We start from the raw sequence: 27,287 nt of genomic DNA, 5'->3' as shown, positions 1-27,287 counted from the left end.
CACAGCATGTAGGAAGTATAATATCTAACAATGAAAAACAATTCAGATTAGGGAAGTCTTAGACTCATTCCTAATTTCATTGAGGGTTTAACCTGATTTTTAAAATCTGTTTCGGAAGAAATCTCCAAGAACATGAAAGCAAGAGCAACAAGGAAATATTAAGGCATTTGCTGTCAACCCTGGCTGCATTTGACAGTCATCAGTGGGAGATTTTTGAAAATACATATGTCCTGGCCTCACCCCCAGAGAGAATGGTTTAATTGGGAACAGGGCATAGCTTTTTCTTTGTCTGTCTGCTTGTTTTAAGCTCACCAGTAATGCTAAGGTACAACCAGGCTTGAAAACTGTTGAGACACTGTTGTGAAAATGCAGCATAGAGGAAGTACATAGACTTTCTATTCAAAAACCATGACCCAGATACTTTACTTGGTGCTGTAAGTAGAGATGAAACTAAGACCTGATGCACTTAAGGAGATCACAGTCTAGAGAGGGCAAAATAGAGGAGGGAAAAGAGAGAGTGGAAAAGAGTATGCTTTACTGTTTGCTTGGGTTCTCCTTTCATTATGAGAATAAATTTGTGAAACCCCTTGATATTTCCATGGTATAGAGTTACATGGTAGAGAGCCCCTGCTTTCTTCAATATCCTTTCGCCTGTCTCTGCCTATTAAACTTCTCAGGCTGAGAGATAGCAGCCTCCTGACGGAAGAGGGGGGAACTCCAGGGCTTGAGTGAATTAAAATTTAGCTGGAAAAGCCCAGGGGAATGTTCTGTACAAGGCAGTTCCAGGAATGGCAGGGAATGAATGACATGCCTCTTTTTATAGCTACAGCCTTGATGATTCTAGACAATGATGCCCTCTGTTTGAAATGACGTTAGTGACTAAAAGGCTACCTCCCCACACCCATTCCATGGGGCATTTGTGAAACCAGAAAAACACTGCGTGGCAGACAGCTTTTCCTCACCTTTTTGCTCTGTCAGATTCTTGAGTCTACTCTTTGAATGTACAGACAGAGAGTAAATGCCCTTAGTCACTGTATTAGTTTCTGAGGGCTGCCACAATAAATTACTATGAAATTCGTAGCTTAAAACAACAGAAATTTATTCTCTTACAGTTTTGGAGACTAGAAGTCTGAAATCCAGCAGAGTCACACTCTTTCTGGGCACTGTGGAGGAAAATCTGTTCCTTGTCTCTTCTAGCTTCTGGTGGGGGTCCTGGCATTCCTGGGCTTGTGGCCCCATCACTTCAATCTCTGCCTCTGTCTTCACATCACTTTCTCTTCTTTGTCTGTCTTATCTGTATGTCTCTTATAAAGGCACTTATCACTGGATTTAGGGCCCATCTTGATAATTCAAGATCTCAAAATCCTTAATTCAACTATATCTGCAAAACCTGTTTACCAAATAAGGTAACATTCACCTGTTCTGGGGATTAATATGTGAACATAATCTTGTTAGGGACCACCATTTAGCCCACTATAGTCACCAAACATCTGTCAAGAGGAAGTCACTTAATATGACAGTTCAAAAGGGCAACAAACCTTAACAGACACCACACCAAGGGGACAAATAGGTGGCAAGTAAACATATGAAAAGATACTCCACATCATATATCAGGGAAATGCAAATTGAAACAATGAAATACCACTACAAATCTATTCAAATGGCCAAAATTCAGAGCACTGACAACACCAGTGCTGGCAAGAATGTGGGACAACATGAACTCTCATTTATTTCTGGTTGGAAAGCAAAATGGTACAGCCACTTGGAAGGCAGTTTAGCCTTTTTTACAAAACAAAACATACACTTACCATATGACACAACCATTGCACTCCTTGGTATTTACCCAAAGGAACTGAAAACTTATGTTCACACAAAAACATGGATGTTTATAGCAACTTTATTCATAATTGCCAAGACTTGGAAGCAACCAAGATGTCCTTCAGTAGGTGAATGGATAAATAAGCTTTAGTCCATCCAGACAAGGGAATATTATTCAGTGCTAAAAAAAAAAAAATAAGTGTCATGTCATGGAAGGATAGAGAGGAATCTTAAATGCATATTACTAAGTGAAAGAAATCAATCTGAAAAGGCTACATACTGTATGATTTCAACTATTTGACATTTGGGTAAAGGGAAAACTATGGAGACAGTAAAAAAATATCAGTGATTGCCAAGGAAGGGAAGGATGAACAGGTGGAGCACAAGAGGATTTTTAGGGCAGTGAAACTACTCTGTATCATACTTAATGGTGGATACGTGTCATTACATATGTCCAAATCCATAGAACGTACAATACCCAGAGTGAACCTTAATGTGAACTATGGACTTTGGGTGATGATGTGTCAATGTAGGCTCATCAATTATAAAAAAAAAATGTACCACTCTGGTGGGAGATGTTGACAATAGGGAAGGCCATGCATGTGTGGGAGCAGTAGGTATATGGGAAATTTCTGTACCTGTCTCTCAATTTTGCTGGGAACCTAAAACTGCTCTAAAAAATAGTAGTAGTCTATTAAATACCAGGACCAGAAAAGGCCATGATAGTAGAGGCATGAGTAGGGCTGCTGGGGGCTGAAAGAGAAGGCACTTACCTGGCTATTTCTCCTCGTTTAGTCAGTATTTCTAAGTTAACTATACATGTAGCTGGCAATGAAAGCATTTCCTCGTGTTCTTTACCAGCTTTCTGAAGCCTCTCCCAATCTGTTGCATTGTACTGTGGGCCAGATGCAGGGAAAGAGCTGCGCAGCCAGGCTCTTGTATCGCTCAGTTTTCTCATGCCACGGCATCCTTGCCAGCCTCCGTGCTCTAACAGTTGTCCTGTCTCATGGAAACCTAAAAATTCTCACAGCTACGTTTCTCATGAAAATTCTTGCCCCACAGAGTTGCCAAAACCAAGTCGAAATAGCCAATACAACCAAAAGAGCTGCATTTCATAATTTCTTCTACACACACACACACACACACACACACACACTTTTTTGCTTGGCCTAGCAACACAATGGGAATGTAAACACATTGTTAATGCAGTTGCTCTCAGTTGGCTTCCCAGATGGCTTAAGTTCAATAGATTTTTCCCCCTGATTTCCTCAGCTTCTCCTAGTAAGTGCTAAACAACCATTATGCCTTTTCCTGCACATTGAGATTCATCTGCAGCTACTAAACTGCCTCCGAAGTGATTCAATTTTGCATGAGTGCTAAGCTGGGGACTGGGAGACATTACCCAGTGCTGAAGGCCCAGATCATTAGAAAGAACATGTAAATCCTCTGAACCAGAAATAAAAAGTGCAGAGATTTCCTTTGTGAAGTCCCAGCTGCAGCTTTACGTAAAACATGAACCTTTGGCAAGATTTTAGGTGTTTCTTTTTACCTTCTCAACTGTAGTTTTGCCTGACTTTGGCTTATGTGTTCTCATTTTTTTAAACACATTTATTTCACAGTCAGAAGCATATGAAATAACAGCCATGCACTGTCATTATTTCTCTTCTTAGGACACTGGAGCCCTCTTCACTTTTAACGGGGATGGAACTTCAAAGTATTGCTAAGGGATCACCCACATGATATATTTTTAAAACAAACCTGAAACCAGCTTTGGGGGGATGGGTGGGGATATATGAGATATGTGCAGGGAACATAAATCTATATTATTTAAGTATAGATGCAGGAAGTGTACCGATACTGGATTATGGAGAGACGTTGGGGTAGAATCAGAAGAGGATAGTGAAAATTATTAATGAGAAAGAGGTGGTTGTGTTCTCATTTTGCAATAGATACATCCCTGTACATTATTACCTAAAAGTCTTATTTGTGTTTTTCAAGGTGAACATCATTTTATCTGTACTTGACCTGTGTTTCCATCTCTGCTATCCTCCCAGCCTGCTTGTCAGACTATCTCGCTGCAAATTAGAAGCCTGCATGTGGTCAGCTAGAGCAGTACCTGTGGGAGAGCGGGCCCAGGAGGCCTGGAATCCTGAGTGTCCTGCAGGTCTGCCTGCTGTGGGGCTGGGCTGGGGCCCTAAGCCTGTGGAGTCGTGACAAAAGCTCTATGATGGGAAGGCTGACTCTCCATCCTCATTCAGTATTTCCTTTGCAGCAAAATTTTGTGAACAGTTATGAGAACATTTTACTTGTTTGTCTATAGTATATCCATTCAAGAGTATTAAACCAGGCTCCTTTTACATGATTGTTCTGTAATTATTTCCCTTTTTCCATATATGTATGTAATAACTCAGGCTATCTTTCTTTTAAGATTCTGAGAGTAAAAATATACATTTAAGATGAGATACAGCAGTTTACTATTTATCTCTAAACATATTTCCAAGGACATTTTAATTTATTTTAATTAATTAATTAATTAATTATATTTCTGGCAGCGTTGGGTCTTCGTTGCTGTGCGCGGGCTTTCTCTAGTTGCGGCAAGCAGGGGCTACTCTGCGTTGCGGTGCACGGGCTTCTCATTGCGGTGGCTTCTCTTGTTGCGGAGCACGGGCTCTAGGCCTGCGGGCTTCCGTAGTTGTGGCTAACGGGCTCTAGAGCGCAGGCTCAGTAGTTGTGGCACACGGGCTTAGTTGCTCCCCGGCATGTGAGATCTTCCCGGACCAGGGCTCGAACCCGTGTCCCCTGCAGTGTCCACTGCCCCACCAGGGAAGTCCTCCAAGGACATTTATTAACCACGGATTTATTCAACACTGCATATGCAAGTGGGATCTGACAGAAATGTGACTAAATGGGCTTGTAGGGTAAGAAGTAAATGCATTCCAACTTGGAAGTAAAAAGAAAATACTAGATGAATGATATGCATGTAAATATACATAGTATTATTTGGTGCATATGTATACTGTCTATATAACATACCCACTTTATGCTGAAACCCGGTTTTGTTTGTCAGTATGTTGTATCTATCCTTCAGACTGAATAGTCCTATCCATTAATTTCATTTTACTAATTTTTTCTAAAAACCCGGCTAATCATGCAAGTGTCATCTTTATTAGTGTATCATCACAAAATATTAATTATTGTGATTCCACACCTTATGACACTGAACTGCACATATTAAATAGCTAGCTTTCCTGTTCTCCCATAGAGATTGTTTATCCACTAGGGTATGTATCCTTTGAAGGGAATACATGTATAAAAGAAAGGAAAAGAACAAAACTTTACCTGGAGATATGAACAGACATGATTGAAGCTGTTTGTTCAGTTGGCAGTATTATACAGTTACACAAATATCTAGGAAATCGGAGCTCATGGTGGGAGACAATCATTTTTCCTTCTTTATTTTTCTTTGTGGTGCTAGTGCAGAATGGACATGAAGACATTACAAGTTACACACGACATTCAGAATCAGGCATCACTCTTACATTATTTCAAGTTTTAGTTTTCCTATCTCTTGTGAAAATATCAAAATAAGATGTTGGACTGTAAAGAAAATTATAATAGTAACTAAACATTATAACCTAGATTTTCACATCAATTTCTTCAACATTTATTTTAGAAATAGTATTTTGAAAAACTGCAAGCGCACTATTTGAAAATCTTTTTCTTACATGATAAGCCAATTATGCTGTTTTATAGCATTTGGGACATAATATTAAAATCACACGTTCGGATATTTGAAAACTGAATTATATTGTAGAAGGCCATCTAATATTTATGTCGTATTCTCTCCTTCCTGGGCACACAGGAATATTACAATTCCCACTTCCTTGCTGTGCAGCTTGGCCAAGTGATTACTTCTAGCCCATGGGCTATGAGTGAGCTATGTTGAACTTCAGAGCCAAGCCTTTTAAGAGCAGGTGTGAGCTCTCTGTGCTCTCTTCTCCTTGCTTGGAGACCCTGGTAGCCATGGTTGGGAAGATGTAGGTTGAAGATAGATGTAGCCTGAATTACTAAGAAAGCTCATACAAAATATCTGCCCTGAAGACTTCTGTGATGGAAACATAGACTTTAATTTTGTAAAGCTCTGAAATGAAGGGTATTGTGTAGTACACAGCATGGCATAAACTATTTTAGCTTCTGAAATCACATTAGTTACGCTTAGTTAGTATCGTATTAAGGGCTTACTCTGCTAAGAGTTTTACATGTATCACCTCATTTAATCCTTAAAATAACCCATTGAGTTAGGAATTTTAATTCCTATTTTCTTGTTGAGGAAAGTGCAATTTAGTGAGGTAGAGGAATTTTCCCAAGGTCATACATCTAGTCATTTGAGGAACTAGAATTTGAACCAAGTCCTTCCCCAAAGATCATACTCTCAATTAAGTTAATTGCCAAGGATGAATTAAACATAAGGTTTTACTGGCAAATAATGTTGCAGTATTGTCTTCTGGAATTCTACCTAAAGCCTTATGTTTATCAAAAACTAAGTATATGTAACTTAGAATCGGCAGAAGGTCAAAGAGACATTCTCTGCATTTAAAAAAAGGAAAAAAGTTTAAGTGCATTATACTCATTGGCATTATTTTATTACATCATCTTTCCCTTTGGAATAATAAAAGAAAGATTTGAGGCGGGGATCTCAGAATATATAAAATATTTTGGAAATACCAGAACAAATAGTTATTTCTCAGTCTCTATGAAGTTAAAATTGAAAATTGTTGTTTCAGCAGGAGTTCAGTACATACTCCTGGCTTGAAAATATGAAATGCTAATATTTTTCATCTCTACTTAGAATTTCACAAGTTAAATTTTTTTCCTTCTTGTAAATTGAGTCATTCTCGTATACTAGAATTCTCTTTTAAAAGGATAAGAAAAAAGGATCTTCTCAGTGATATTTGATCTCTTTTCACTCAGCTATTACTGGAGGCCCAACAATTTTGGAGGCTCTAAAAAGCATTACAATAACTCCACTTTTTGTTCCCTGTTCTTAGTGCGAATACCAAACATGTTCAAAATTTAAATCAGAGCTGTGTTTGATTATGTCTTTCTGGCTAGGATAGGAGGTACAACTTCCATCATGACTGAAAGTTCCTTTCCTCTAAAATCTAAGGGAACACAATCACATATCTTTTAAATAAGTATCTCATAGTGTCCTGGGGGAAATATTCTTTCATTTATTCAACAAGTATTTATTGTATGCCTACAATATGTACCAGGTATTATTCTAGGCCACTGCAACATCAGGTAACACACAAAAATTTCTACCCTGATGGAGCTCACATCCTAGTTGGAAAGTGAAGAAAGACTCTAGAAAACGTGATTGTGTTTATCTATTTTAAATCTTCTCTAAACGATGGAAGTTTGCTTATTCTGCTCCAAATTAGTCAGAACTACCCTAGTTAGTTATTTCTATTCAGTTGCTTAGTGTCCCTGCCTCACCGGGGAACTGGGATAGGGATGTAAGAAATTCCTAATGGGTGAACTGTGCAAGCTTCTTCGTTACTGAAATCAGTAGACTCTTCACTCATCCCATCAGGGTAGCTTTACTTTATCTGTGCTTTAATATAGTAGGGACGTAGGGGATGAGTAAAGTCCTGGGTGATTTGGCTGAAGGACAGGAAACTTAAAGGCAAATCACTAGAACTTATTCCTGCTGTTCAGATTTCATTTCTAAATATCATAGCCACATCTGCATTGCCCTGGACAGTTCACGTCCCCACCCAGACTGAACTCTCCCAACTCTGTTGAAAATTTCCCAAACCAGCCATGTCTTTCTCATCTGGGTATGTGACTAATACAATTTCCAGTCAGGGTGTTCTTCCCCTCCTTGCCCTCCCTTAAAACTATGTTAGTGCCTCCAATGGTAATTTTGTTAACAGAATATAGTTTTATTCTCAATTACTATTTTATAGGATATTTAAAAGGAATTTTATAGATTTCAAGAACTTTTGTAGCTGTTATTCCATTTCTTTCCTCACAAACCAATGGAACGAACAAATTCTTAACTTTATTTTACAAGGTGGGAAACCACGGCTTGATGGATTTAAGACTTTCCAGAAGTCAGATAGTATATACAAAGCAGGAATTTATTCTCTTATCTAAATAAATCACTGGGTTGCTATGTATTAGACAAGTATTTGTCTAGTCCCTCAGTTGTCATAATAATTGTCTGGATGATTTGAATTTTTTAAAAATGAGCATTTATAGTTTGACTTAAAAATTTTTTTAAAGAATATGAAATGTATTGCTTTTAAGATAAACAAGTAGCTGTCCCCAATATCCTACATATGAACTGTTGTAAGTGGCAGTCACTCCAGAAGTGATGGCTCTTAATGCTTGTTTCTAAATCATTTGGGATAAGAAAAAAATAAAAGCCTGACAGTATGAGTAATTATTATTCTGAATATATGTACCTGATTTTTATTATCAGACTGTTTTCAGAGGGTCACCAAGAATATTGCTCTTAACACTTATGATTGATGACTTGTAAGATCATTGATCTGAAAAGAAATTTATAATGATAATTAAAATTAAAATTAGTAAAATTCAATTTAAGTAAATCAGATTAGTCTTGCTTACTAGTAAAGTCATATTAATCTTCCTAAAGGATATGTCATTTTTTAAAATGTCATTTCACCACTGTACAGTTTTCACAGGCTCCCTTCTCCACAATGCAGTCTTCTGTCACTTGCATACAAGGCTCTCCAGGAATCTCTCTTCTAATTCCATGGTCTTATTTCTTTACTTAATTCATGTAAACTACTCTGCACGGTGGTCACCATGCTTTTTCATCTCTGCCCTTTGGCTTCTTGCTGTTCTCTTCTCCTCAAGTGTCTTTGATTCCTCTCTAAATTTTTATAAACCCAAACCATGCTTCAGCTTAAAACTCAAATATTCCATTCCCCAGGTTTCCCGTGATCTCTCCTTCTAAAGCAATTTCAGTATAGCTTTCTTTATGGGGTTTTCAGAATTTTCCAGACAATGGATTACTTTTATTCAATAGATCAACATCTGGTGAATGCTAAACAAAACCACATTGAAAGCCATGATGAAATGGGCTCTGTGTTTATGTTGTCTGTAGGGTTCTAGGGTTTAATAAATTTGGGGGGAATGGTGGCAGTCCGAATTAAACCTACTTCTTTATGTCAGAACTTATGACCAATGCCTTCAGTATAATTATGGGCACTCTGAGTTTCTAAGAGAAAGTTGTATTAAGCAGAAATCCCCGAACTTATTTGAGCAAAAACCACTTTTTAAAGATACAGTTTAAGGAATATTGGTGTAGTGAAAGGAATAGGAACACTGGATTCAGACTAATGTGGATCTAAATCCTGATTTCAGTAGTTATTAGCTGTGTGAACAATTGTTTAAATTCTGACCTCAACGCCTTACCTGTATTAGAGGTGTAACAATATTAATCCCAAGGATTATTATGCAGATTAACTGAGACCCATGGTAGATGTTCAATAAATACTGGTTACCTTTACTGTTCTGAGTTACAATTAAATTTACCTATAGCTTGGATTTAACACTACTTTGTATTATAGCTCTAACAAACAAATCATTCATTCATTTAACTTACATTAACTAGACAAACATTTGTGCCAATTACTATACTGATGGATATACAGTGCATATGACAGAGCCCCTTTACTCAGTAAGCTACTATTTTTATCTCTAGTATCAGACAGTAAACTTCTGAAAAAGGGATCCATAAGCATTTCATCTCTATGCTCACCTTGGAAACTACTATGCCGGAAACAGTTGCTCAAGAACAAGCTGCACAATAGAATGTAACCCATAGGAGGATAGAATCCTTATCTATCTTCTTTACCACTGTGTCCTCAGCACATAGAAGAGTGCGGGGCACATAGTAGAGTCTCAACAAATACCTATTGAATGAATGACTGGACAAAAGTAATAGTAAGGTCTATAATTCATAAGTCCACAGTTAACTAATCTACAATAACATGTTATTATTCCTCACCCTTATTGATAAGAATCTTTTTTAAAAATTTTGTTAAAATTACTTCTATTGAAATTACTAACAGATTACTTGAAATAGGGACAGAAAGGAATGCATGTAGTTAGATTTAAATAATGATTAAGAATTATACTTTTAAAGAGAAATGTTGGAATATACATTCAAATATATATACTGTTAGATGTTTTAGGAAAAATATTTAGATGAGTAATATGTTTGCTTTCTCAGTGGAATGTTCTTTGTGTCCTTCCAGACTGAACACATTGCCATCATCATGTTTTCACAGAATAGCTTCTTTATATTCTAAAGAACATTGACATATGAGAAGAGATTAATTACAGAAAGCATTTTAGTTCCCATTTTGGTCTCAGAAAGGCTTCTTGGAACAGAGATTCAATAGGTTTTTCATCACCAAAGTCAAGAATTGGAATTACATGATGGGCCAAAGCTGGTAAGATTAATTTCTGTCAACTCATTCATACAACTCTATAAGTAAGAGAAAATATTTCGTATACCCACCACTCCAATTATCCTTCATACTTACAGCCCTAGGTTTGATGGGGTTAGAAAGTCAAATCAAAAGTAGGAGCACTGGTTCTCCCGTAACATCTAAAACCTGACACTCCTAAAAAGAAAAGGGAAAAACAGTGTTAGCATTGTCAGGGTAAGTATCATTTGTCATTCTATTTTAATATCATCTTGCAATTAAATTTTCAAGTTTCAGGGGGGAAGACTACATTTATCTATGGTTGTCATATAGCTTTCTAGAAGCACTAGATGTCTTCCCACTCCAGAAACATAATCCAATGAATAATTTTTTCTCAGCTCTAGACAAAACAAAAATATAACAAAACAAAACACAAATCCCCATTGGACACAGAATGCCAAACCAGAACCAAATGACTAGAAACTATCACATAAAAGGTAATCAAGTCAATGGCCTAGGTATGAAATGCTTCCAAGCAAATCTCTTGAACCACTCAGTCCCAGCCATGTTATTCCTTGACTTTTAGGTAAATTCATCTTGATCACAAAGATAGTAAATGTAACTTTAACAAAATTATACTCGTAATAAATCAAATACACTGGTAAGTTGCAATTCCCAATTACACAAAATAATTTTAGTTAATTAGATGGACTGTTTATATATTAAATATTATATTAAAAATTCAAGGAAAACATTTCAGAGAGAAGTTGGTAAATTTTGCGTTTACAGTGTCTTCTTTTCCTGATGTACTTTAAAGATTGTCAAATGACTTCATGTAACATAAAACAATGTCTTAATTATAAAGTTCTACCTTTTGAGTTTTCATATTTTGATTATCTTAGTAAGAGTTATAAGTTGCTAAAATAACAATCAGGTTTTTTATGGTATGACATCCTTTTAAACAATGATAGCATTTTGTGTGGTTAAATTTATATTAAGACATCTTGAGCTGATATGTTTCATATTTTAGATATTAGTGAAAACTAATAGGGTTAAGTTCTGGAAAAAAGCATGAAAAAGAGACCACACTAATTCAATAAAATGTAATATATTCCAGAACATCCTTCCCTGCAGCTCTGTGCATTTCCCACCAATCTGTGTACTAACTTTGAATATACTGTAATGAGATTTGGTAGAGTCACCTTTGCAGCTCTTCTTCCAATAGGGAGAGTGCTGGAAGAAATAGAATTGCCAGGTCTGCACAACATGGTGTCTCAAAACTTCCCTTTGTGTATGAAAGATAAAGTAATTGGGAGGAATGAGAAATGAAACTCAGGCACACATAATACTTAAGTCTAACATGAGGTGAGGATGCTTTTTAGTGAAACATACATGGGGTATTAGAAGATGCAGATTTGATGAGCATATTTAAAAAATCTTTAAGATAATGCATGATTTTTGAGTATCACCTAATAAACATGATAAATAAATAGCACAAGGCTGGATGTGATATTTTATACATCTTTATATTTCTGGAACAACATAATTTTTGACATTAGTGGACTTCTAATATTTGTTGACAGCACTGCAGATTACATTTCTGGGGAAATATGTGGATATTGTTTTAAATAATTATGCAACAGGATTAATCATGGATTTTTGATCACATTATAATAATCTCTAGAAAGACACTATTTGTGGTGCTTGACTATTATTAAGTTAAATTTATGCTAAAGATAAGGAATAAATGTCAATTACCAGATTTTATTGCCAAATTCACGTATAGCCTCACAAAGATCCAATCAGAAGGTGGCATTTGCATCTGAATTTCTAAAATCATGTGAAACTCCCTATTAACAAGTACATGTTCATGCTCATTATAAGACTTCTTGGTAAAGTATGCTAATTACTTTGCTGCACTCTGGATCCCAAACCACAACGATTCCTATTATAAAAGCAAATCACTGCAAACTTCAAACAGCATGCATCCTTGAGATGCCGCTCTTAAAGGAAGAACAGTGATGGGAAATCTTTGACGTTATCAGACAGGATGAAAAATACACATTTGTATTTGAGTAAATCCTGTAGACCGAAGCATTTCCCCCCACCCTTAAATACCCTGAAACCAATTTCAAGTTCCCAAATGCTCTTCAAAGCAACCTGCTTGGAAGTAATGCTGATGGCATTTCAAATTTCAAGGCAGGTTGCTTTTTCCATCTCAAGACTTCAAGCAGATTGGAAATTGCACTTTCAAAGAAAAAGGATATTACCTACTTTTAGCCAAACCACTAGCCTCTGGTTTGATGAACAAAATGTCACAGATAACGAACTTACCTATGGTAATGAAAAGATGATATGTAACCGAGTAACTCAGAGTCTGAATAATGCAGCTAAGTCTAGAGAATTCTAAAATGTAAGTGTTTAGATAACTTCATGCTCCAGTTTTTTCTGGTTCTGGTGATGTTGACCACACGTTGGAGTGTAAACTTTGGGCCTGTGGCATGTCCAGTGTACAGAGCTGTAATGAATCCATCTCCTCCTGGATGGGGCATCTGTGAAGCTGAAGACAAAAATCGGTGTGTGCTTGACTCCTGTGCCCATGGGGAGCCTGGGCCACACAATTCAGAACATTCATATGATGAATAATCCCTGTAGCAGGTGGGTCTGTGGCTTCTTAAAAGGATTTAGATTTGTGCTCAGTAGAAACATCCATGAGCCTCTTAGGGCAAAAGGATACAGTGGCCCTCATGAAGTTCTCCTAGCATTTAATTAGGTTTCCTGTAATTGCTTTAAGTAAAAGGTGGCGGGGGGCGGGGCGGGGAATGAAACCTGAAGTTATCATCTTGGGACACAAAATATTTGTATGCGGTTTTACTATCCTGAGCCCGTTTGTTGCTGCTCTACATTTTGGAAAGAACCATTATAGTGCTAAGGAAATACTGCAGGCTTATCCACCTTTTGGTGACTGCAGCAACCTTTAGAGGAAGAGTTTCGTTTCCAGTAACTGACTTTCTGCATGAACAGAGAAGGTATAAACAAGTAAAACAGACAAAAGTATTAAACACCAGAGAGTGGAGTAAAAAGAAAGGAGGCAGGAGAGGAGGGAAAGCTCTGCCCCACCTTTGCACAGATTTCTAGATATCAGAAAAATGAGAACAATTACAATGAGACAGGAAACTGAAAGGCCCAAGCAAGGACCAGGAAAAAGGAAGGAAATTAGTGTTATTTGTTAATAAGTTGGTTTTTTACTGTGGAGACTTGTTTTATTGGTTGGACATTGGCTAAAATAATATAGTAATCTTTTCATAGAAGGGTGAGGGATTGGGATATGCCAGTTACTTGAAAATTCTTTTTAAACTGATCATTCTATAAACATAAAAACGTTACTGGGCTTCCATGGTGGCGCAGTGGTTGAGAGTCCGCCTGCCGATGCAGGGGACACGGGTTCGTGCCCCGATCCCGGAAGATCCCACATGCCGCGGAGCGGCTGGGCCCGCGAGCCATGGCCGCGGAGCCTGTGTGTCCGGAGCCTGTGCTCCGCAACGGGAGAGGCCACAGCAGTGAGAGGCCCGCGTACAGAAAAAAAAAAAAAAGTTACTAATTTCCAAAATGTTAAAATAATACTTAATAAACTTTTGTAAATAGAGTTGCCCCATCAGGATTTTGCCGTGCCTTGGGCTTATCAAACCCACTTTCCTGGGCTTCATTCCAGTTCAGGGACTCACAAGTGGACCTAAGGACTTAGTTGTTCTGTGACTCAACTCCCATCAGCTTGTGATAGGAAGAATTGTTTATCCCCCAATGGGTCAGCACCTACTATTGTTGGGTGGTTGTTAATTTCCCTGAGTGCTTTTACCCATATGAACATGTCCTAGATTTGAGGGTAAGTACTGGAATACCCCTTTTTAGGCTCTCCAGATGACACCTCTTTCATGTTACTTATACCAAGAAGTTGTGATCAAACATTTTAAAATATCATAACTTTTAGGAACTAGTTAAACTTTATGTCTTGTACATATCATTATATCATATATATAGTATATATATTTATATATGTATATTTTTAAATTCTCATCTGATTATGTCATCTTCTTGCTTAAAACACTTGGTTCTCAGAAAGAAATCCCAGATCCTAAACATGGTGTACAACAGTGGTTCTCAAACTGTAGCATGCATCAGAATTCTTGGAGGGCTTGTTAAAATATTGCTGGGCCAAACTCTCAATTTTTCTTGTTCACTGAGTCTGGAGTGGAGCCCAGGAATTTGCATTTTCAACAAGTTCCTAAGTGATGTTGATAAAGCTGTTTTGTGGGCCATACTTTGAGAACTGCGGGTTTACAAGAATGTATATAAAGTGGTCCCTTTCTTGTCTCTAGTTTCATCTCATGCTAGTATTCTCTGTGTCCAGTGCTCAGTTGTCTTCTCCTGGGTTCTCAGTCTCCTCCTTCCCTTTCCTACTTCTTCCCATGTGCCCTGTCCCTCTCCCCATAGGATTTAATCAACCTGACTCATGTTGGAGCCTTTTATGTATCCTCCTCACAAAAATAAAAGTTCATGGAGGGCAATGACTATTTTACTCATCAGAGTTTCACAAGTACCTAGTGCAATATGTTCTACATAATTGATACTCAGTAGATACTTGGTGAATGGATGAATGAATGAATAAACAGTACAGAGTAATACATTTAACTTTTCTTACTGTGCTCATACTTGACCCAGAGCAAATTCTCCTACTCCCTAAATGGTGCCCCTGCCAGTTCTCTCAATAGACACTCCATGCTGGAAGTATGTGCAAGAGAACTGGCAGTTGCCCACATATATTGTTCAGATAATCCTTCTTGCTCTTTCAAAGAGGCATATTGCAGGATGAATACCCCTAAAATGATAATCCCAGATTTTTAGTTCAATTTTTGTTATTTTAGGATTACATAATACTGCGAAATAAATTCCAATTATTTGAGCATTTTAACTAGAAGCCACTTTATTTTTAACAGGATTTGGTTACATTGTTTTATAGAGAAACAGTTGGGCTTTCAAAACATTACTCATGAAAACCTTAAAGTCATACATTCTTTGGATAGAACAGCAGAGGTTTGTTAACTAAGGCTAGTATTTCTTTTAAGAAAAACAATGTGCCTTAATAATAAACAAAGCTGTTTAAAATGACTTAGTTTTAAAAAATCACCACATATTTATAAAGTACTAGGTCATGTAATAAAAACTGATACACATATTTGTGCATATAAATATATATATTGACAATTTATATACTTATGATTATAGTTTCAGGTCATTCTCTCTCATTTCATGTAAAGATTTAGGTAGACTTAGTTACTGTAAAGCTGTGTACAGCATATGGGTATCTTACTCACAACCTGTATAATTAAGATAGAATCCTTAGAAGATGTTAAATTCAAGTTACTGTTTCAATACACAGAGGAAGATACCTTGGTGGAGGGTCAGTGTTATGCTATAACAGGAAAGGTGTAATTCTGTGGAGTGATAGACCAACTCCACTTTCATTATCTGGTGAATCCAGAAGATTTGAAATAGCAAATAAGAGAATGAAAAAAGTGTGGACAAGTAACTGGATCCAGAGGAAAATCAGAGGAGATAAGAGGCAATATCTAGTATGTTGGTCTATGGCATCAAGAAGGATCACTGGAGGAAAAATATATGTATGGTGTTTTGTATTTTGTTAATACAAGTCTTCTCCTGACTTAAATCTTCCTTTGCCTTGGCAGGTCTCATTGTCCGGGAAGTAAGCATTGAGATTTCACGCCAGCAAGTGGAAGAACTCTTTGGGCCTGAAGATTACTGGTGCCAGTGTGTAGCCTGGAGCTCGGCGGGTACCACCAAGAGCCGGAAGGCCTACGTGCGCATTGCATGTGAGTCATAGTGCAGGGACACTGTGGATTCCAGAAACTGATGGAAAATTTAGACCATAAGTGCTCTAGTGTCAAAGAACCCTGGTTAAAAATTGCTCCTAGATTTCTGAATTTGAGCTACACTTTCCCTTTAGGTCACCAGAATATCATTTTATTTTGTTTCAAGCACTGAGTAATTTTCCTTTATGGGTGTGAAAGAATTCGTGCTACTTTCAAAAGATTGAATTTTCTTTTTTAATCTGGTAGTAATTAGGCTATGGGAAAACCAACTATATTCCTTTCATGAGTTTATTCTGCCAATTTGTTAGGACAGTGTTGACTAGTTTTGCTATTAGAAATAGAAATTACCCAGACAGAGTTTCTCTGTTTATTTTAGAACTGTTCTAGTGCATCAGAATACACCACTATTTTCCAAACTGTGTTAATTTCTAGAGTATTTGTGTTGAGGGAGAGGTTAAAAGGTGCCTCACACACACACAAAAGGTTCCATAATCAATAAATGTGGGAAATACCTTTTTTTTTGGACAAAGTTAAAGAGGTTTCTTCATTGCAAAACTTGCCAGATTCCTTAATATGCTAATGTGCATATTATCCCCAAGGAGGAAATGTAGTCTGCAGCTCTTTCTGCAGACCCTTTTCCCAACGAGTACTATTCACACCTTGAGCGGCATGAATGCTGCTTTAATCTGTCTTTAGGTTCCATACTGAGAAATTTTCTCAAGTATGAGACCACTGAAACCCATGTAAATTTTATTATCTGAATTCCTTTGCATGTCTGTATTTTACTAAATTTCAATTTGCATTGATGTCAATGTCCCTTACCTGTAATATGTCACTAAGTCCCAACAATTTTGGCTCTGGTGCTTCCCCCAATTCTATTCTCGCCTCTTCCTTCCCTTCTGCTTGATCTAGATCCCAACCGTTGCAAACACTTCCCGGTTAGTCTCCACGACTCGAGTCTTTTCCCTTTTCTAATCCTTCCTCCATATTACCACAAATGCAAGATTTCAGAAGATTCCTAAAACTCAGGTCTCAGCTCAGCTCACCTCCATCTCTGGTACATTTTTATAGTGGCTCGTGAGATAAAGTCAAAATTTCTAACAATGGTACATATCACTGTATTAGTTTGCTAGGGCTGCCATAACAAAATTCCACCGACTGGTGGCTTAAACAACAGAAATTTATTTTCTCACAGTTCTGGAAACTAGAAGTCCAAGATCAAGGTGCTGGAAGTATTGGCTTCTTCTGAGGCCTCTCTCCTTGGCTTGTACATGGTCATCTTCTCCATGTCTTCATACTGTCTTCCTTCTGTAACTGTCCACATCCAAATCTCTCTTCTCATAAGGATGCCAGTCATATTGTTTAAGGCTACCAGTATGGCCTTAATGGCCTCATTTTAACTTAATCACCTCTTTAAAGGCCATATCTCCAAATAAAGTCACATTCTGAGGTACTAAGGGCTAGGATTTCAACATGTGAATTTTGGTGGGGGGTACACATTTCAGCCCATAACAACCATATTTCATTGTTTACATAAGGTAACCTAAATTTCCAGCTCTGACCACAAAGAATGTCTCCAATCGAGTCACACTAGATTAGAAATACTTCCATTTCTATACTTTCCAGCTATTGTTCATACTGAAGGGCTTCACCTTTCTCTTACTTCCTTTCATTATTTGTAAAAACTCATTTATTCAACAAATATTTAGTAAGCAGTTACTCTGTTCTTGGGACAATTGTAGGTATTGGGTATGGAGCCAGAATCAAAACATATAATGATCCCTCCCCTCAGGAGGCTTATGTCTGGTGAGCAAGGGCACACTCTGTATGAAATAAATAATCAGAGACAGAGCAGATGTTAAGTGCTATGAAGAAAGATAAGTGGGAAAAGGGGGTATGTTGTGCTGGGGAGGGTGGTCAGGGAAGGCCTCCAGAAGAAGTTGACAGTTGAAGAAACCTGAAAGAAGGGAGAGAGGAAGTCAGGCAGAGGGGACAGCAAGTGGCATAAGTACAGATGCCCTGAGGCAGGAGTGTGCTGGCGGGTACCAAGAAGATCGAATTAGCCAGAGTGGCTGGAAGAGAGTGAGCGAGAGTAGACCCCTAGGTGAGCTGAGAAAGGTATGGACAGGAGGGCAGTGTGGAGATGGCCTAGGCCCTGTGGGTGTACCACCTTTGGTCCACAGTATGAAATGAGAACTTCGGAATGTTTTCAGCAGAGGAATTCATGACACGACTTCCATTTTAGCAGAACACCTGATGCTGTGTTGAGAATAGACCATGAGAAGCAAGAGTAGAAGCAGGGAGACCAGTTACGAGGCTGTGGATGTGGGAGATGTTAGGGTACATAGATTAGAAGCTGTGGCGCAGTGAGACCTGGATTCTAGATATATTTAAAGGCAGAGGTAGTAGCTTTTCTTTGAGAGGTTAGATGTGGGACGTGAGACAAAGAAAGGAGAGAATGATTCAAAAGGCCTGAGCCTGTGGAAGGATTTCTTTCAGTTGTCCTTAGTGAAGTCATTCCTGCCTCATCAGTCTCCAGAATGATAGGTGTTCCTTTCTCAAACCTTTCAGAGCAGTTCGTCCATCCTCTTAATACAGGCTTGTCTCCTTTGAATTATATTCACTTGTCGTAATGTCTGTGTTTCATGCCAGCGAGTTCTCTGAGATCAGTTTTGCTTAATTCAGATTTGCTTAACTGTATATCTTCAGTACTTAGCACAACACCTAGAACATCAAAGATGTTTAATAAATTTTGTTGAATTAAAACCATTATAAAGGGCTTCCCTGGTGGCTCAGTGATTGAGAGTCTGCCTGCCAATGCAGGGAACATTGGTTCGAGCCCTGGTCCGGGAAGATCCCACATGCCGCGGAGCAGCTGGACCCGTGCGCCACAGCTGCTGAGCCTGCGCTCTGGAGCCTGCGAGCCACAACTACTGAGCCCACGTGCCACAACTGCAGAAGCCTGTGTGCCTAGAACCCATGCTCCGCAACAAGAGAAGCCACTGCAGTGAGAGGCCCGCACACCATAATGAAGAGTGGCCCGCACTTGCTGCAACTAGAGAAAGCCTGCGAGCAGCAATGAAGACCCAGTGCAGGCAAAAATAAATAAATAAAATAAATTTATTAAAAAAAATTATAAAGACTTGCTCTATATTAATCATTCCTCTCTGAGCATGTCTAAAGGGATTTATCTCTTTGTCTTATGTGGATTCTCCATGAAATAGACTCTGAGATGGAGACACGCACGCGGGCAATGTATTAGTGAGGGCTCTCGGAAAAATGTCTGTGGAGGAATAGAAATGGGCAGAGGGAGAAACTGAACTGCCTTACAGGTACAACAAAAGATGACCCCAAAGGGACCTCTGGAGCTAGGACGGCCCTTCAGAGTTGTCCCACCTTGAGGCACAGGAGGTGAGCAGACCTTTCTCCCCAACATTGACTAGTCAATGGATGTGGGCCCATCCTTTTCTCCTCACCCTCACCAACTTGTATGACCTAGGTCAAGTCAGCTCTTTTCAACTGAGGGCAAGTCCAGGAGGGACAGGCTGGGAGCCTTCACCTTCAACACTCCCAACAGGTGGGATCAGTCCTGAAAATGTATGTAATCCACTACAATTGTCTACCATGAATCTTGAAGATTTATGTTATTAATTTTATTTTGTGTTCTATGTTATGAAAGTATCTTGAACATACTTTCAAACATTTTAAAAAGAAACAAAAAACATACTGTTTTGGTCAGATAATTAAATGAATTCAAAATTAGCTTCTAGTTATAATCAAAAGGGGCACAATGGTATAAAACTCTATCTTGCATTACTATGTGGTCATTAATATCAAGTATAATGAATATTTAAAATTGCCAATCTACACTCTGCTAAATTGGCTTGCCTAAAAGCTGAAGTTTAAGGGCTTCATAGTTACAAATGATGACTCGTGTGTGGTGCCAATTTTATATATGTATATATAAACAATATATAGTATTTAATAAAATAGCATATATGATATTATCTTTTTTTTTTTTTCGGTACGCGGGCCTCTCACTGTTGCGGCCTCTTCCGTTGCGGAGCACAGGCTCCGGACGCGCAGGCCCAGCGGCCATGGCTCACGGGCCCAGCCGCTCCGCGGCATGTGGGATCTTCCCGGACCGGGGCACGAACCCGTGTCCCCTGCATCGGCAGGCGGACTCTCAACCACTGCGCCACCAGGGAAGCCCTATAATATTATCTTTATATAACCCTATTCACCACATTAAAAATTAAAAACATGTAAGAACCTCATCTTTCTTTGCAACATATTACATAAACTTTGCCATTTACTTCACAGTTTTTATACGTAGTTTGACATTTTCAAATAATAAGACAAACTCTTCTTCTAGTAAGACATTAATTTGCCCATAGCACGTTTTTGTCTTTCATGTATTAAGACTGAAGAGAGGTTTGCTTGTACTTCCATAAATAAATAACTGAACTCATATGTGTGTGGCCAAGGGACAACATCCAATATATAAAGATTTACTCATATAGATTTACATCATGATGAAAAAAAAGTTAAATTTCAAATTCTCTCTGTCAGGGCTGATCCCTACCAAGTGAGTATCTGCTGATGTTGCAGGAAGGTTGCAGATTTTCTGTTTTGCTCTGTTTCAAGTGAGCTGTGGTGCTTTGCCCAGTAATATCTGACCGATGGCTGTCACATCAACTGCAATTAAAGTTTAAATTTTTCTCAGGTAAAGGTAACCATGACGCTAAAGTTAAATAAGTGCAATTACCTCTCACCTAATTCGATCTATGCTCATTATGTGTTCTGTGGAGAGGCCCATAGTTCTTTCATGAAAAAGCTCTATTTTCAGAAGTTTATAAAGCAGAAATGAATATTAGCTATTCAGTCATTTAAGTTTTCTTGTATTTTATACATTCAAACTACATAAAATGCAAAAATAAGTTTGTGAGACAATCGGGGTGGAGGGAAAACAGGAAACGGAAAAAAGTTAGGATTCGGCCAGGTATGAGCTGAGAACATGATATGCCTGCTCTAGAACTGAACACATTTAGCAGAGGGCAGTGTCAGGTGTCCTTAGTGGGTGCTGCATCTTCCATTGCAGAGAGAACAGTTCCTTCTGAGGGGACTCAAGTGGACACTATAATGACTGTCCAAAGTAGAACCCTTATGGTGACGCGGCTGCCAGTTTCATTGGGTTGTTTCTTCCAATGTCCCTTGTTATAGGCCAATGGGAGAATTCTGAGTGTTAAGGTAGGAGAACGTAATTCAGGCAAAATGTCAGCAGACACTGTCTTCCTTCAGGAAATGTCTTGGCTGCTGTTGCTGATGTTGGTTGTGATTGTTGATGATGTCGTTCATGGTTGCTTTTGTCAGGGGATGGTGGGTATAATGGGAAAAGAGTAGCAGAGTGGAGTAGTTAGAGCACACGTTTGGGGCCAGGTGGACTTATGTATTCAAACCTTGGTTCCATCACTTACTAGTGTGACCTTTGTCAAGCGACTTAACCCCTCTGAGACTTAGTTCCATCAACCATGAAATGAAAATGATAGGGTTATTTTAAGATTAAACTAGAATAAACTTGTAAAGCATGTGACATAGTGCCAGACACAAAGCAAATGCTCAGTGTATGATAATAATGTCATAACAACAGAGATAATGATTCGTACAACTTTATTTGTGCATGTTGAAACTTATCAATACTAAGTTAACTTTAAAAACTAAAAAGTTTTTCCTTCTTTCACCACTTCCTGTACCAGGCCTGGGCTGTCAGTCCTAGAGGTTGAAGTTCTCTGCCGATTCAAGTATAATTAGACTGTAATTTTGTCCCTAAGCCTGAGGCTAGAGGAGCCCTGTATACGGTCACCCTTCTCCTCAATTCAGTAGTTACAATGGATTTATGTGCACGGACAATCCATCTTCCTGGGAATGTCAGGATAGTTCCTCAGGAGTTTCTCTTTGTTATGTGTGCAAAGGCCACTGACTACAGATTGGAATAGGATAGTTTCTGAGGGGAATTAAGGAGGATCAGAGTGGTCCTCTCTGCCCTCCTCTCATAGCTCACTCATCCTTTTCCCTGAGATCAGAGCCACCTTGTGAGCCATGTGTAGGTTTGCACCAAGCCATGTTTACATCTTTGAGTCTGTAGTGTCTAGCATGCTGTCCAGAACAACAGTGTACGAGGAAATATAATGCCAGCCACACGTTATTTCAACTTTTCTAGTAGCCACTCTTGAAAAAGTAAAAAGAAAGAGGCAGAATTAATTTTAATAATATGTTACTTAGTCTACTATACTTAAACTATCACTTCAATAAAATAACCAATAATCTTTGAGATCTGGTGTGTTTACACTACAGTACTTCTCAGTTGAGACTAGCCACATGTCAACTGCTCCATAGCCACGTGAGGCTCATATTGGACAGATGGGCTATAGAATAATAATAATAGATACACTGTTTCAATCACTTTTTCACCTTACATAGTTACCGTGTATGTTTGTGCGTGTGTGTGTGTGTGTGTGTGTGTGTGTGTGGTGAAAACACTTAGGCTCTACTCTATTAGCAAATTTTAACTATGCAATACCGTATGACTAACTATAATAACCATGCTGTACAAAAATATCCCCAGAACTTTTTCATCTTGTACCTGAAAGTTGGTACCCTTTGACCAACACTTACATGAATTAGCTCATTCAGTACTTGCAACAATTCTGTGTGACAGGTGTTATTATCCTCATTTTACAAATGAGGAAATGGAGGACAAAGGGAGTTTAAAAAGCTGTCTGAGCTCAAAGCTCATATATGGAGAAGTAGGTCAGACCAGCAAAGGAGTCCATGCTTTTAACCAACACACTGGATACAAATAAGAGAGGAGGTGACCATGATTTTGTGTCAGGTGGCAGTTCACAAAAACATCTTATTTTCCACATGCGTAATGATATAGGCTCACTATTATGTACAATGCAGAAGTGAAAGAAGGCCTTGGGTTCCTGCCTCTCTCCTGTTGCTTGGTCTGCTCCAACTATACCAGTTTGTTTTTAGAATGTTTAATACACTCATTCCAGATACGGACTATTTGCAATAACTCTTCCCTCCCACCTGGAATGTTCTTCCCCAACTCTACCAGTGGCTCACCTCCTTCTTTCATTCAGATTTCTGCTGAGACATCAGCTCTTCAGAGGGATTAACCCTGACCAATTTACCTAACACCCACTGTCGCCAACTCTGTCACTCTTCTAACCCCAAGCCTGCTTTATTTTTCTTGAGAGCATTTCTCTTCATCATTATTCATGATCTTTTAGGCTGACTAGCTCCACCACTGGAATATAAGCTTCACTAGAGCAGGCACTTTGTTTTCTTCATCATTATATCCCCAGTGCCTAGAAACAGTGCCTTGGATGTGGCTGGTGCTAAGTAACTGAAGACGTAAGTCAATGGAATGAAACTGAATTAAATTGTCAGCATATAATAAGGCAAAGTGACGCTGCTATTTCATGCCAATGATTTGTTGTTTCAGTAAAAATGTTTTACCACCCAAGGAATTGGAGGACATCAGAAAGACTGAACTGATTGCCGCTGTGTCCCCCCACTTCAAATTCCCATTACACTTTTGTCTTATTTATTTTCTCCATAACACTTATCAACTTCGAACCTACTATATACTTATTTATTATGTTCATGACTAGTGGTCTGTTTCCCCCAGCCCCTTAGAAAGTAAGATCCACATGGGCAAAGATTCTTGTTTGGTTTGTTCACTCATGAATTCGGAATGCCTACAGTGATGCCTGAGTTCCTACTGTGTAGGAACTCAATAAATATCTTAAAGGAACAGATGAACTAGTATTTCTATAGCAGGGGTAGTAGTATCTCCAGTTAAATATATATGTGATCTTGTCGATTATTGTGTTAGTTTATATATACAGAGGTCATTATTTGTGGCCTTGTATGTTACTTTTCCATTTCCTACCTGTCTACTCGCCATAATCAAAATTAAAAATACAGTTTAACCAAATAATGCAGGTGTTCTGCGTTAACCAGGTGTTCTGAAAGACTTAGGTTATACCATGACAGGATCTGGCAGCCTAACACCAATGTCTTGGTAGAGCTCAGCGAGCTTTTCACCACACCAGAATAAATGGCCCGTTTACTAACGTACACTTCTGAGCTGTGGTTTGATCCCCTGTATGACCATTTAAGTCCCCAGTAAACCCACTCTAAGTTACAGAGGCCAGTTTTTGAATTAGATGAGATTAATTGCACAGTTTAGACATTTTTAGATAACAAGACAAAATTCTTAACAATAAATGTCTCCTTGTTTCGTATAAATCTCAACCGTTATGTTAATTAGTCCATCATGTGGTTCCTATTTCAAAATTAAAAACCATAGCACATACTTGATTGCATCAGTCTGTATTTTTCCAAACTTATTTGCTTTTGTGTTTAGACAGAAGTTCTCAAGATTCATGGAGGCTCCACAAATCCATAGGCATTTATAGCTCATATTTGTTCTGAGAGGTAGCCATCTAACTGATAAAATACTGTCTCATAAGTTATAGTTTGGGAAAAATCATCCATCTATGTGCTATAGGAAGGGCTGGTAACCCACTGGACTAAAATATGTCAGTAAAGTAATGTTTTATGCTGTATGAAATGGGAAGTTTATGGCTAAACTGCTTATTTGCAAAAAAGCTTGTCTGCAATCATTGTGTTCTTTTTTTGTACTCTGAGAAAAGAGCCTTAACTTTTTGACATATCGGGTTCCTCATCCATAAAGTTGGCATGTTTCTTATTATTTACCCCTAAGACATACATTAAAAAATATTTTGATGACATATAATCGTTTTTTCTGAAAATAAAGATGCAATGTGAATAGAAGAGTAGCTTATATGTTTTTTTTTTCTTCCTCTTCTCTGTAATGGATGTCTTTGGATTTCTAGCTGTAAAATATTTATTTTTTTAAAAAACTTTTAGCAAAACTATCTGAATACAATATATTTGTCCTATAAATGCCCCAAAGCCAAGAAATAAAGAAGAATGGCTGAAATTGTACTTCCCTTTGCAGGGACTTTGCTTACTCAGGATTTCTGTTTAAATGACCCGGTGCAGTAAGGGATAGTCATGCCTTGGCAAAACTAAAGCCATTGCCAGATAATCTTTCTGCTGATTTGCTCAAATTATTCTAACCTCTGCCCATAACTGTGATATTATGAAAGTGTTTGTGGTAAATTCATAAGATTGGTTAAAAACATTAGTTTTTTAAAACGTAAAAAGAGGTTGCAAAACAATAATAGGAACAAAATAAAAATCTTTCATCTTCATTCTTTTGTCTTTAAAAAACCCTGTGTCCTAGTAACCAACATTTATGGCATGCTTACTGTATGCCTAATTCTATAAGCCCCTGTGCATGTTAACTTTTGTGATGCCTCCAGCAGTCCTTTCGGTAGAATCTGTTATTATCCTTATTTTGCAAATAACGAAACAGAAGCATGGAAACGAAATATTAGATAACTTACCCTAGTCACTTGTTTAGGAAATGGTAAATCTGAGTTTTAAGCTTTTCTTTTTACAGTCCAATTCATTGTACAGGTTTGCAGAAATGTGATAGTTCACTTTGCAATCTAACCATAGTGGAAACTTCATGTTTTTGTTGGTTGGTTTGTGGATTTTTGTTTTGTTTTGTTTTATCTTTTACAATATTTGAGAAGAAAAAGCAAGTTAAAAAGAAAACTCCTTCCAACATTTTTTATATACTGTGTCCCTTCCTTTCAAAAACCACATTAGGAGTTGCTGAATATAACATTTTTTTTCATGATTTTTTTTTTTTAATTCCAGCAAGGATACTCTATTCCTGGAAAAGAATACCATGGCAAACTTTTTAGGGTTCTATAGCATTGTCAGGACTTTTTCACTTTTAATAAATGCTCAAAGCTCAGAAGTCTAATCTAGTTTTCCCAAAATATGCTATACTGGGTGGTTCATAGCAGTTATTTCCTGTTAACAGCCAGATTTGGTGATTTAAGCATAAGTTATACTCTACGATGACAACATAGTTATCCCCTTTTATCATTATTGGAAGAAAGGCACATTTTTTCCCTCTAAGAACACAAGTATTGTTACTATATGTGACCATAGAATTATTTTATTTGCTAGAGGAACACTTTGAAAGTACAGTAAAACAGAATTTTAAAAACTAAAAAATGTTTTTACTACCTCTGTTCATTGAGCATGAAAAGAATTGATTACTAGTTTCTGTCAAATATGGGGTCTGTGGCCCACCAAACCTGCACTCCTATATGCCAGCATAGAGCTGAGTAGCAAGTAAAAAGTTAAGTGAATTGGTTTTGTACCCATGTCTCTATTAAAATTTGGAAAACCTAAGACAGCCCAGGTTGGTGCTATGTTTTAAGAAAAAAATAATTCTTGTGCCTAACTCTCTTTCATTTAAGTTACCTGCCTGTCCCCTAGACACATATGAAATTTCAGTGTCTGTGTTAGACAATGTCAGCCATCAACCTGCACAAAAGTAAGTACTGACACTGGGGAAACACCAACAAGGACTCACTGTCTTAAGAGCCACAGTGTAGAAGCAGGTCTTCTTGGTTCTCACAGCCTCCCAGGCCTCTCTCTCCCTCTGCCTACAGAGTCTAGCACAGTGCCATGCATATCATGGGTGTTCCATAAATAATCAGTCAATCAATCGGTAGTTCTCAGATTTTAGTGCTCTGTGTGAAACACACTTGGGGGCCAATAAAAACTGTGGGTTCCTGGAGCCAAATCTGATTATGAAATCTGCATTTTTTCAAGCACAGCATGGTAATCCCTAAGTTTTTCTTTGTGACACATCACTTGCAATCATTAGTCTCCCATGCTCGTAATTACTTTGTCTCACTTGTTTATGATTATTCTGACTAACAATGATAATGCCTAATTTTGGATAGCATACTAAAATTCACTAATACTGGGGGGGGGAATGGTGTGGGGATTACTATCTTTTGAGCACATATTATATTTAAGGCATGATGCTAGAGTTTTATAGGTGCTTCTTCCTATAAAACCCTGTAAAATAGTTACTATTATCATACCCATTTCTTAGCTGAAGAAACTAAAGTAAGAAGAG

At 38.0% G+C, this 27,287-nt stretch overlaps 1 protein-coding gene across 3 annotated transcripts in view; it reads left to right on the top strand.

The window, feature by feature from the left end:
* UNC5C (unc-5 netrin receptor C) overlaps positions 1-27,287 on the top strand; it is a 406,146-nt gene that overhangs the window by 252,849 nt on the left and 126,010 nt on the right. For all 3 annotated transcript variants that reach the window (XM_060115244.1, XM_060115238.1, XM_060115249.1), the window contains exon 3: positions 16,031-16,174. In XM_060115244.1, coding sequence (XP_059971227.1) covers positions 16,031-16,174 — 144 coding nt within the window. The remainder of the gene's footprint in view (positions 1-16,030; positions 16,175-27,287) is intronic.

This window comes from Mesoplodon densirostris, chromosome 1, assembly GCF_025265405.1.
Source record: "Mesoplodon densirostris isolate mMesDen1 chromosome 1, mMesDen1 primary haplotype, whole genome shotgun sequence".
Taxonomy (NCBI): domain Eukaryota; kingdom Metazoa; phylum Chordata; class Mammalia; order Artiodactyla; family Ziphiidae; genus Mesoplodon; species Mesoplodon densirostris.
The sequence above is the reverse complement of the archived record's forward strand: the minus strand, read 5'-3'. Positions and strand labels throughout refer to the sequence as shown.